This window comes from Lolium rigidum, chromosome 4 (genome assembly GCF_022539505.1).
Source record: "Lolium rigidum isolate FL_2022 chromosome 4, APGP_CSIRO_Lrig_0.1, whole genome shotgun sequence".
NCBI classification, from domain to species: Eukaryota; Viridiplantae; Streptophyta; class Magnoliopsida; order Poales; family Poaceae; genus Lolium; species Lolium rigidum.
Window position 1 is genome coordinate 129781579 of NC_061511.1, and position 12384 is coordinate 129793962.

Sequence of the window (12384 nt, forward strand, 5' to 3'; positions counted from 1 at the left end):
AATATTTTCTACCGGTACCTATATCTGTAACTAATCCGGCAAGCTAACGAACGTAGCATGCATGATTATACCATCTAATATCAGGGATTAGAGTTTACCCTTGAAGCGTGCAAAACAGCTCTGTTAGCAGCCCAACTCCTCAACCACGCAGCAGCAGCACCACGACCACCTCAAACAGCAACAGCAGCAGCACCACCCACCACCACCTCCAACAGCTCCTCCACCAAAACGTCCCCAAAACAAACTCATCTATAGATCAGGTGGTTCTACTACATTTGATGGTGAAATAACGACAAAATGTTGGACAAATTGTTGTTAAATGAGATAAAATAGAGGTGAAGCTGAGAGCAAAAACGAGAGAGAGAGCAGCTGAGTTGAGCTCAGAGAAAACGAAGGAGGAAGAAGAGCAGCGTCGGCAGCGTTGACGCACGATTTTAAAAGGAGCTGGCACAACTCGGGGTCAGGGAACCCGATTCCCTCACCTCGGGATTCTCCAGCCCGACAGGCCTGCTGCTGCTGAGCCGACAACGCGCACTCGGAACGCGCCAGGCCGACAACATCTTCTTGGGGGTGGAGAAGTCCGACTGCAGGCGGTAGAGGCAGATTCCCCAGCCACTCAGGTTTCTGCACTCCGAGTTTTAAATTTTGGGTTCCCTGAACACGACAGTGTATTATTGCTGGAAAATCTCAAAACTGAATATTATTTCTGGAATAAGCAAAAAAGTGTATTATTTTTTAAAAAATCGCTGCTTAATGGCAGTTTGTTTGGATGGATGGCGAAAATCTATAGGGTTGATTCAAGGGCCAGATTGATGTGCGTTGCTATCCACCTGGGTAGCTCACTATTTTGCTTATAGTAAAGTGATCATCCATATTATGTTATGTGCTTAATAGGTATTTTGTTTCAAAATTAATATTTTTGACAACAATATAATATATCGAAAACTAGGTAGGTTATTTTCTTAAATTCATCACACTTCCTTTTTAATTAATAATAATTTTATTATTTCTGGTGAAACATATATATGGAGAATAGTTTTACACAAGTATATTTTATTTTGCAGTGTTGTATGGACATTTATTTTTGATACATGAACTTTCTTAAGGAAGCCCAAAACATATGTCAAGAATATTTACAGAGCACTATTTCGAACTTAAACGGGCCCTGTCTGCTCACTGGTAGGCATGCCGCTCATGACAGCCTCAGAAGAAATGGGCCTAAATTTGTGCCACCCGAGAGCGCGTGCACGGTAACGGGCCCATTAGACCGACCACCTGCCTGAGAACGAGAACGAGATAGCCCACCCGACCCGAGGAAACTGAATTCTAAAGTAGTTGGCCGTCTCCACTCCCAGTCCCCAGTGTCCTTCGCCCCACTCGCGACAAGCCACAAGCGACGGACCTTTCCCCCACGATGTTCGCCGGCGGTGCCGACGGCAACGGTCACCTGCCGCGCCCGCGCAGGCCGCGGCGCGTCGGCGGCATGGGTTCCCCTCCGGACCAGGCCGGCTCGGCGCCGCCGCATCCCGCGCCGCCGCCCTGCACCGACTACGACATGGCCTACTTCAAGGCCTACTCCCACCTCGGCGTCCACGAGGAAATGCTCAAGGTTACGCGGCGCGCTCACGCCCTGAGACCATTCTCTCATTTCTCTCTCTGTGGATTCTGCTCCGGGTAACCATGTTGGGAGGGTTGTACGGCTGTTGCATCGGTGGGGGTTAGGGTTTTGTTTACTGCGGGCGGCGATCTGTGGACCTGAGTTCTGCGGGGATAGTCTCCGTCGAACAAATCACGCTGGTCCCAGGTTCCTTACTGTTCCACCACCTGCGTTGATGTGAACTAGTGTTTGCCATAGGTTCAGTTAGTGTATGAGCTCAGTTAATGCTATTTATTGACTAAATATAGCATTGTAGGAGTCATATTTTTTTGTGAGAGGATATGGATAGTCTTAATGTTTACGGTCATACAACATTTATCTGAAGTATTGTTTGACTTTGGTAGGTAAAATACCACTACCCGAATCCTTATGTAGCACAACATAAGCCACACAAAGAACAGTGCCATGATTGCTTCGGTTTATCAGAAAATTAACAAGAAAAATTGTATATGTCCGTATTGTGTATTCCTGTATGGAGGCACTACTGTAACACTGTTGTTGCCCAAATGCTATGCTGTGACGGTAGCGTTGTTTGCCAACTGTCCCGGACCTGGAAATTTCCAGATGCTGGTATCTGGTCATTTGTCGGGTGCTAAGCTTGCATTCCTGGGGTGTATTGATTGATTATGAATTGCTGGTATGGCTAATGACTGACACAGAGTACCGCAATGTATCTATCGTATTCCTATTAAACCTAATAAAATAAGATGTACCAGAATGAACCACTAATAGTCGCACCAAGTCCTCATTTTGTTGTTTAGGTGACTTCAGTAGTGCATCGCTCAGGTCTCGAGCTAATGCAGCATCGTCGTTTTTTAATTCTTATTCATCTTGAGATTGCTAATTGCAGGATCATGTGAGGACTAATACTTACAGAAATGCTATCATGCATCACAGAGATTTAATTTCAGGCAAGGTTAGAATTTGTCTGCTTGCTAGACCACACAATATTCTTGGATAGGTACCAAAGAGGGTACAACTTTCTGTTTACTAAATTAACTCTCATGAATGTCTCAATTGGCACTTTTCAGGTTGTGTTGGATGTTGGCTGTGGCACTGGTGTTCTTTCTATATTTTGTGCATTTGCTGGTGCCACCCGGGTAACTTTACTACTTAGTTATTAGCTGCACACTTATTTATTGCTGATGATATCATAAATTTGAACTTCTGCTGAAATTTCTAAGTGTCCCTCACTACATCGATGTGTGATGAATCCAGCAAATTTGATTTCACTTATTGAATTCATACTTAGCGGCTGTTGATCACTTGTGTAATCATGTAGTGATTTTTTGTTTTGTTGATCATACATGTCTATATCTGAACAACATATCTGACTATTAATGCTTAGCTGCATTAATGCATGCATTGAATTCATACTTAGCTGCATTAATGCATGCATTGATCATTTAATATTTATATAACCAGAAGATCTATTGCAACAGATGTTTACCAACTACTAGAGATGCTCATGTTTACACTTGCTGTGCTTTGAATTATCTATCCTTTTATTGCAGTTTTAAACCCTTTCGTTTATTAAACAACCAACATATGTATGATATACTGTGAAATAATATGGGTTCTTTTTGCATGAAGGCTGCATATTGTTTTTAGTTATTTGTATGCGCCGATTCATTTCATGATGGCGATGACAGATGTCCTGTTTTCATTCATTTATAATTCATGTACTGATGAGTTTATTGTATTTCAGGTCTATGCAGTTGATGCAAGTGATATTGCGTTACAGGTAGACCCCTTCCTGTTGAGATTGCAAAACTACAAGTGTATTTAATAAGCTAGTGCTACACTGATGTACCTTTTATTTGCGGCATAGAAATATTAACCTTGTTATCGAATTGGATAGTAGATCTTATATATATTTACAAGGTCCATCCAAGCTCCTCTCATGTATGCTTTTGACAACTAACTACAACATGGAGGAAGCCCTTTATGATCAAATAAATACTTTTCTGTTAGAATAGTGATAAATAAATACTTTGTAGCTTGAAACGTGGTGCTACCATTAGCAAACTCACTTACTTGATGTTATGTTTCAACTCTATTGGCTAATAATATGTATGCTCGTAAAATTCCTTATGCATTTTAGTCGATATACATTTTTTTTACTCCCAATGTTTTGTTATTAGCTTCTACAAATTATAATGTTGATTCTGTTTTCTTTAATCTGTACATGTTTAGGCAGTGGAAATTGTGAGAGAAAATGAGTTGTCCGACAAAGTCATTGTTTTGCATGGTCGAATTGAGGTACACTTTTATATCTATCTTTGCCAATTTGTCACCATTTGCATATACCTAAATTGTTATCATAGTTTTATGTGAGGGTTTGAACATTCTTTTGCTTTTGTGATTATACAATTTAGCATTGTCTGATTGTAGTTGTGCCAGAATCTTTAAAATTCTACTTTGAGATCTTCGATCTTATGCAACTTAATTGCTGTAATATTCAAATGCAGGATGTCGAAATTGAAGAAAAAGTTGATGTCATCATATCTGAATGGATGGGTTACATGCTTCTCTACGAGGTTCTATAAATATCTTCTTTGTACAATTGGACTTATCCCACGCATCACTTTACGTTTGTCCTATATGTGAAATTTGAAATATAGTCATGTTGATGGTAGAGTATGCTGGGGAGTGTAATTTTTGCTAGAGATAAATGGCTTAAGCCAGGGGGTCTTATTCTTCCATCTCATGCATCGGTAAGTGTTTGAGCAAAATGTTCTGTATAGGTTATTTGGTTGAGAAATCTATAAAAAATTGTCAGGCTGACATAAACAGAAATATGTGTGTTGCAGCTTTATCTTGCACCTATTACAAATCCGCAGAGATATCAGGATAGTATTTACTTCTGGCAAGATGTATATGGTATAAAAAGTAAGTTCATTGTCCTTCATGTATGTTCTCTTTATAACTAGTATAAAATTCCCAATTTATAAGGAGACTGAGGAGATTTAGTTGCTTGTTTTTACTGTGTCAATAGGTAAATGGCTTCCAAAGTTGCTGACACTGAATTTACATTTGTTTTTCATTCAAAAATTAATGTGTAGTGTCTTTGCTTGACTTCAGTGTCTTCTATGATGCCTCTTGCAAAACAATGTGCATTCATGGAGCCTTCTGTTGAGACGATTAGTGGAGAGAATGTTTTGACATGGCCAGCAGTGGTAAGATAACCCTTGCTGAACTGTATATTCTTTTCTGCTCAACATGCGGTTTTATGCGAATATCACTCTCAGAACCCGGGATACAAATTAGTCCCTGTTTGTGTGCAGCTATACTTTGTATACCTCTTATCTTTTTTATATGTGAGCTGAATTATTTTTAGTAGAACTTACTTGGGCCCCCTGGAACAGGTGGCACAAGTGGACTGCTATACAATTCAAGCTCCAGACCTTGAAACTGTTACTGCTGCATTTAAGTTTACATCGATGTTGCAAGGTCAGTTGTATTTCATTTATTTTTCTATAAATGAGGCACATACGTTTAAGTTAAATTTATGATTACCTAGTAAATGTGTTTTTACTAATAACCAATTCTTTAATCTGTGGAGTTCTTGAGCTATAACCGTACCAGGCCTATTTTGAAGGGCTTAAGCTTTTCATCACTATTGGACAGAGTGCTGTTGGAGAGGCTTTTTATAAGCTTTGTGATGTTTCTGTTTATAGAATAAATCTATTGTCTACTCAAGCTTCCTAGAGAAGTGGAAAGCGGAATTTATAAGGCTTATAAGAGAAATGTTACCTGTATTCTTACTGCAATTAGGATTCTCTTTTCTTCTCACTAATATGTTGTGGCAAGGTCACAATTCTTAGCAGCCTCAGGTAGCTAACTGGTGTTAAGCATTTATGGTGATAGGACTGTTTGAATTCTGGTAATTGTAGTCATGTTTTGTCAACACAGTGGTCTTTCTTCTTTGGTATCCTGTTACGAGTTGTATTTTCACCGGGCACAAAGATTTAGAAAGCTCTAAGCTTGAGGAAACCACAAACGAGAATGGCCATGTTAAGTGCTCTGGTAAGATAAAAAAAATGATGTTTGCGGCGGTAGTCATACATAAATGCGAAGATAGAATTATATAAAATATATGTGCATACTTTGTATTTGGTCTAGATTGAGACATGATTGGGCCTTGCTCAGATGGAGTGTCAGTTGAAATTATTCGGTAAATTGTCATCGAAGATAAAAAAATCTGGATAGTTACTGAAGACGTGAAAAACAACTTAATCTTGGGTACAGTTGTACTCTTTGAATGTTTCTTGCTTGTCTTCATCTGCATGGAAATGCTAAGCCTGCTGACTTCTGTCTCATGCTAATTTGTAGCTCCATTGCATGGATTTGCATTTTGGTTCGATGTCGAGTTTAACGGACCAGTTCGCCCGAAAGTCAAGAAGCAAGCAAGCCAACCCTTGGATGTGAACATGCAAAATTCTAGCCCAAGCAACAAAAAGAAAAAACAAGATGTCTCGATTGTTCTGTCTACTGCCCCAGAGGATGCGCCTACTCATTGGCAGCAGGTGATGGCTTTAAGCAGTACCATTTTGGTTTCCTTTTCGATCTAGCATATTATTAGTTTGAAATTCCTAGAATTGTTTTGCACTGCTAATATCCACATGAATGCTGTTTTTCGTAACACAGACTCTACTGTACTTATTTGAACCTATCGAGTTAAAGAAAGACCAGATTATGGAAGGTTCTGTTACCATATCTCAGAGCCAACAACATGCTCGGTTCCTCAATATCTGCTTGAAATATTTGTGAGTCTGATTGCTCTGGTTTGGTGCTATCCATTTCCTGCATCCACTTCCGAGTTTGATATAACTATGGATCCCTCTGTCTTTGCAGTACCGGAGAGCAATGGTACGTTAAAGAATCGGTCATGCGATAGCATGGAAAATTTCAACAGAGTGATAGTTTGCAGATCTATTGTCCCTGTGCATCATGAACCTTATTGGTCATTGCAATTTTCGAGCATTCTGACTGAAACAGGACGTGATGATGGCAAATAGATCAACAAATGGCACCGTTTAGTTTTTGTCTGGAAAGCTGGAGTTTTTAGGACATGGAGAAATTTGGATAGAGCTCCAACAAAAATCCATTACTCCAACCAGACATTAGATTTTCATTGTTCGCAGTCGAGCTTGAGTAGGTCAGTAGCCTAATGATCATGTGTATCTGATTGTGAACAAAGAATTTAGAAATTTAATAATTACATGCTGGCCAACGCAGTATAGGTTTTTTCCTTATGTTAACACTACGGTTCGTCTTAGCTCATCTGATTAGTGGCTTTTTACATAGATAGCCATGCAGATTGCTTCCATTGTTTGTAAGAACATAACATTCATCTGGCCCTTGAGAGCTTGTAATAAGAGATTTTCCATGTGGCTGTGTGAGATTATGTGTAATTCATTTCTGACAACAAATTATCAATTGCATACATATGCTTCATTGCAGCAAAAAAAGACTGAAAGTATCAAGCTTCTTTATAGAATTTGTCTGCAAAACCTTGATCGTTCATCACATTGGAGTTCTTAGCATAAATAACACTTTTCTACTCAAATTGTGGAAAGCTACTGCTTTTCAAAAATTTTGCAAATATCTGCATCTTTACAACATTTTTTTTTATCTTGAATTGACGCTGAAACTGACATTAGGACCAGTTTGCTGACGTGGAGTGGGCCCCACTTGTCAGCCCAATTTAAAAAGTCTATTCTAAAAACTGTAAAACAAATCCAAAAAACTGTGCAATTTCCTCAGATGGAAATATCTAAAACAAATAAGAAAAAGGGAAAAAAAAATCTAACTCTGTGGAATCCGTCCCCACATCGGAGCTCCCATGCCAGAGCTCAGCTGAGCTCCACATGGCGACTAGGCAAGGAAGACCCTCCGATGGTAGGGAAGTAAATCACAGCACCACTCATACTTAGTGCCACAATCAAGCAAAATAATAAAGCTTCAGTTACAGAACTCTTCAAATGTTTTTTTTTTTGAACCACACAGGAGAACTGCATGTTATATATTAAGACGAAAAAAGCCATAGAATGGCAAGCACACAAGGGAAGGTCTAAGCCTTTCCATAAACCTCTGACAAACAAAGACGCACACGACCAATAAAACTAGCTAACCAGGGAACCAAATTAGCCAGCCTGGTTTAATGAAAAGGCAAAAAAACATGACAATGAAATATGTACAGACGGCAGACGCGTGTTCAATGAAATAACACGATAGGTCGATAGCTAGCATACAACAGAAACTGGAGACCATAAACAGGGTATCTAGCGATCATGACGCTCTTCAGGCTCAGTAATAGCCAATTCAATGTCACCTGGTTTGGCTGAAGGAGTATCTCCGTGCATGGTGTTGTTATTGGTTACGTGGACATTCCCATTGAAGCAGAAGGCTGTGTTGTTGCAGAAACATCTCCAGGCTACCACGCCAGCCACAGATGCGGTCAAAACTGACAACACAATCACCAGCACTTTCATCCATGGTACTGTTACTCCATTGCTGCCACCAGAAGGTGTCACTCCTTTTGTCGTTGCAGAATTTGGCTGAGCATAGCCACAAAGAGTAGGCTGGACAATCCGGTAGACGCCTTGGCTGGCCAAGATGAAGACGTCTAGCTTGTTATCCTCGCCAAACGAGGATATTGGGCCAAGAGGATTGTTGGCAGATTCATCGCAGGGAATTGGCGTCTGCTTGGAACAGCTCCATGGAATGGAAGTAGAAGTATATTTACCACTGCCATCAGTGTTATCGCTGCCAGTCCACATGGCAGACGTGTACATGTCAGCAAATAAGTACCTGGCATGTCATATTAGCCATTAGCATGCGTTTGATGTGTAAACAACAGCACATTGGAAAGAAAGTAATTCAAATAATGCAAGACAGTAGGGCGTAAACAATACCTTCCAAATAAGCAAGGATCGGCAGACCCACGGTACACATACCCACCAACTATCGATGCAGATACCATGTTCTCAGAGGTAGAAGAAGAAACCTTATAGCCCATTATGGGGAAAATGATGCCTTCTGTAGATTTACTCACTTGAGCAGCCCACGGTGGATAGAGAACATGCTTGTCATCATAGGCACCACCCCACCCATAGTTGCCCCCCTTGGATATCAAATCCACCACTTTGTATTGGTCCTAGATTTTTGCAAGGTCACAGAATTCGGAACTATTTATGATTCAGAAAACAGAGCTCAAGCTTGGAAAGGAACTCATTCAAAGATGCTTATAGCATTGAAATGATACCTGGACATCGTCTGCACAGTACAAGTGCAAAGGCCTTGCGGAGTCAAAGCTGCATCTCCATGGATTTTCAAGACCCAAGGCCCAAATTTCCGGTCGTAAGTTGCTATCATCAGCATTGGGATTGTCCTTTGGTATGGTATAATTACCCCATAAGCTAAGGTTAGCAACTTCATTCAGCTCTGTGAAGCTCAAAAGAAGGATAAAAAGTTCAGGAATATGTGAACAACTGAACATGATACTGTTGTAGTAACAATAGCAACATGTGAACAATTGAACATGATACTGTTTTGAAAAACACAAATTCTGAAGCACACAGCCTGATTCACAGCCACACATATTCAACTAGACTACTAACATATTGCTTTATATATAATTCACGCAATTTAACTTTTAGAATGCAAAGATGCACTAGGCCAATGTTGTATATATGGTACCACTGTAAATGTTTTAATTGAGGATTACTACATAGTATTATTTTTCGGAAGCCTGTTTAACCCTTGAACTAGTGAGTGTACTAACCCTTTTAGCTGTTGTGCCAGCTTGGACAAGCATAATATTTCCTAACTATTTTGATAGAATGGTCATTTACTTGAAAAAGGAGGAAATACGGATATGTAGACACAAAAGTATTCCAAAAAGAGAGAGAAAATAAACAACATCTCTAAAATGTATTTATAATTTATGTGTCCATCTTTAACTAACCTGGAAGTTCATCAATGTTGAGCCTCATGATTTTTCCCAAAAGTGACTTCTTATTCTGGGAGAAGTTGAAAGGGTCACCTCTTATCCCACCATTTCCCGTGAAAAAGTATAGGTATCCATCGGTAGGTCCAAAAAGGAGCTGACCAGCATGGTTAGAAACATATGGTAACCCCATTGAAAATATCCTTCTGACTTCTGATGGATCAGCATACACTGCCTATCAAAGAAGAATGGTAGAAATGTAATGTTTACCCAAGAATCTAAATATAAAGGACTGCAAAGAAGAGAATACAAAGTCTATACCTCAGAAAATCTTGATGGTGAACCTTTAGCAGAATACTCTGAGATAACTAGATGGTACTGGCAAGGTTGAACACCACTATGAGAGCCAAGCTTTGAGGGATCACAGACCACTTCATCATCACAGGAACACCTACCAGCACAGTTGGGTGACTGAGTTCCATCACAAATGTATGAAACAAAGAAACGACCATTGTTTGTAAAATCTGGATGAAAGGCTACACCCACGAGTCCAAGATCCGAACCGATGTGACCTTCAGTCGCGAGATCAAGAAAAGGGCTCATCTCGTCAATATGCAGACCATCTTGCATTCCTTGTTCAGGAACAGTAGCCAACCATATCTTCCCATCTTGTCTGGAGAAGAAGGCTTTGCTGGACCCATCAGGGTGAGCAAACATGTTAAGGTAGGATCCATTGCCAATCTTCTCAAGGCAAATCCCATCAGGAGATGGTGAAGAGTTCTTCCTAGTGTTAAATAAGACCGCGTGCCCACTGAAGCATACTGACTGGTGGTTTGGTGTACCGGAAAATGACTCACAAAAGTCATTTTCTGATTGCCAAAAATCAGTAAGCATGGAAGCTGAACCAGTGAGCGCAGCATTTCTTGGCGCGGAAGGCTGAAAAGGGGAGTTGAATATTGCTGTGCTTTTGCAATGTTTCCAAACTTGCTCACAATAGTCCCCTTTTGGCTGGATGGGGTCCTTAGATTGAGAAGAATTTGGTGCCCAGGAAGAGCTGCACAAGAGAGGAACTGTACGTGCGGTCGACCCAATGTCAAATAGATAAGCCGAGAACGGATTGCATATCTGAAAACATGGCAAAGAAACTGTGTAAGCACGTGATAATACTAATTATTCATCATGGCATAATAGTTCTCGCAATAATATCCAGTATCCATGACATCACTAGTTCTGTGTGTTTGTGTACTTCAAATACGTAAGTAGGATGATTCCTGTCAAGGGGAGCTCGCATCATAAAAATTCACCATAGAATATTCCAGAAAATGTGAAGAAGGTCCGGCCATCCAACCTACACACTGCAATATGTAACTAGAGTTTTGTGTCGATAGGGTCTCTCGGTTGAATAGAAAAACAAAATTGCACAAAAAATAGTGATTTAAGCATGAAAAAGTCTTTAATTTTTATTTTGGAAAAATCATGTTCATGAACAATGATGGATTTGCTATCTTTTTTTTATTGTACACTCGATAAAAAGGATAAATTTTGATACGGAATTTTGCAGGATTGTACAGTGCGTACATCCATGTGTTTACCCAAAGATTAGTTGATGCTTAAATTACGACACTTTAGGAAGAACTAAAACCACACAGGGGTTAACATGATTTATCAAATCTGAACTAGCCGCCAAACGGAAGGAAAAAGGGGGAACAAAGAGTCGACCTGGAAATGCGATACGGAATTTACCATCGCTGAAATCCAATCCGTGGAAAAGGAAGGAAAAAGGGGGAACAAAGAGTCGACCTGGAAATGCGACCAAACGAAAGCGGATTCCGCCCGCCGGTCGTCCTTCCGGCGCCTGATCCTCCGGCCGCCGCCGCGGCAACTGACCTCGTCGGTTTGCCTGGGGGTTCTGTAGTTGATTTCTAATTTGCCTTTCTTGAGCGCGACTTTTGTTGGATCTCAAGGCGCCTATCCAAATCATAGCCGGTGACACCGTACTAACCTCCAGCCACCGCCACCCGCGCCGCCTCGCCGGCCCGCCCTCCTCAAATCGCCACCTCCACTGGTCCACCGCGACCGCGGCCTTCCCTCTAAGCCCCACGCCACCACCAGCTTCTTCTCCGGCGCCGGTGAAGCCGCACCTTTCCGCCCCCCACCCACCCCACCCACGCTCCCCGTCGCCATCTCCGGCGAGCAGGTGGCTGGTGGACGGCGACCGTGAGCTCGATTTTTTTTCTTCTGGTTTAGGAAGGACAGAAGGAGATGAGTCGTGGTCTCGGGGCAAGAAGGCGTGCGTGCTGGGCTGGGACCCGCTACGGACGACCAAGCCACATGTGTGGCCACCTTTGCCTATTGAAGAACCTTTCTGTCGGAAAATGCATTGATGCACAAGAGTACTACGTACAAGACATGGGTTCCAACGCACCACATGCACGTAAAAATAACAAAATCGAAACGACTCATGTTCATATAATATTCACGCTATATTTTTAATATTTTTTTTGCCTTGAAATCCATAGAAATCATTTCTTTGCCAAATATTTTTATACAAGTATAAAAGTAGTACTTGATCATCCTTTGTTTTCAAAATTAATTTTTTATTTAAAATTACTACTTACAGAAATATAAACTTTAGGGTTTATGAGATGTTTTCGCATCCAAGTGCCAAAAATCCCCATCCCCTTTCTGTCTTGCTACTATGCACCTCAAAGTCACACATGACGCGGACTGTACTTGGCAGCTACTACGTACCTTAAACTAACAACCGGAGACC

General features: G+C 40.9%; 2 protein-coding genes across 2 annotated transcripts; one reads left to right on the forward strand and one right to left on the reverse strand.

Moving 5' to 3' along the window:
- Positions 1-1414: 1414 nt before the first annotated feature.
- LOC124708329 (probable protein arginine N-methyltransferase 6.2) lies at positions 1415-7049 on the forward strand. The gene is made up of 13 exons (XM_047240002.1): positions 1415-1609; positions 2508-2573; positions 2689-2757; positions 3366-3401; positions 3854-3919; positions 4129-4197; positions 4297-4374; positions 4471-4549; positions 4742-4836; positions 5026-5110; positions 5993-6186; positions 6308-6426; positions 6515-7049. The coding sequence occupies exons 1-13, from the start codon at positions 1415-1417 to the stop codon at positions 6555-6557; spliced, it is 1194 nt and encodes a 397-aa protein (XP_047095958.1). The 3' UTR covers positions 6558-7049.
- Positions 7050-7628: 579 nt separating this feature from the next.
- On the reverse strand, positions 7629-11364 carry LOC124705627 (HIPL1 protein-like). Its single transcript, XM_047237337.1, has 6 exons — positions 11331-11364; positions 9933-10736; positions 9630-9846; positions 8928-9106; positions 8578-8819; positions 7629-8473 (listed from the first exon to the last, which is right to left on the reverse strand). The coding sequence occupies exons 1-6, from the start codon at positions 11355-11357 to the stop codon at positions 7945-7947; spliced, it is 1998 nt and encodes a 665-aa protein (XP_047093293.1). The 5' UTR covers positions 11358-11364; the 3' UTR covers positions 7629-7944.
- Positions 11365-12384: the final 1020 nt, after the last annotated feature.

Bases quoted from the DNA above. Each gene is read 5' to 3' on its own strand.
- LOC124708329 (XM_047240002.1), top strand. From the start codon at position 1,415: ATGTTCGCCGGCGGTGCCGACGGCAACGGTCACCTGCCGCGCCCGCGC. The intron at 4,375-4,470 runs GTAAGTGTTTGA...TGTGTGTTGCAG, and splicing joins TTCTTCCATCTCATGCATCG to CTTTATCTTGCACCTATTAC. The intron at 6,187-6,307 runs GTGATGGCTTTA...TTCGTAACACAG, and splicing joins CGCCTACTCATTGGCAGCAG to ACTCTACTGTACTTATTTGA.
- LOC124705627 (XM_047237337.1), bottom strand. From the start codon at position 11,357: ATGGTAAATTCCGTATCGCATTTCCAG. The intron at 8,820-8,927 runs GTATCATTTCAA...GCAAAAATCTAG, and splicing joins ACTGTGCAGACGATGTCCAG to GACCAATACAAAGTGGTGGA. The intron at 8,474-8,577 runs GTATTGTTTACG...ATGACATGCCAG, and splicing joins GATCCTTGCTTATTTGGAAG to GTACTTATTTGCTGACATGT.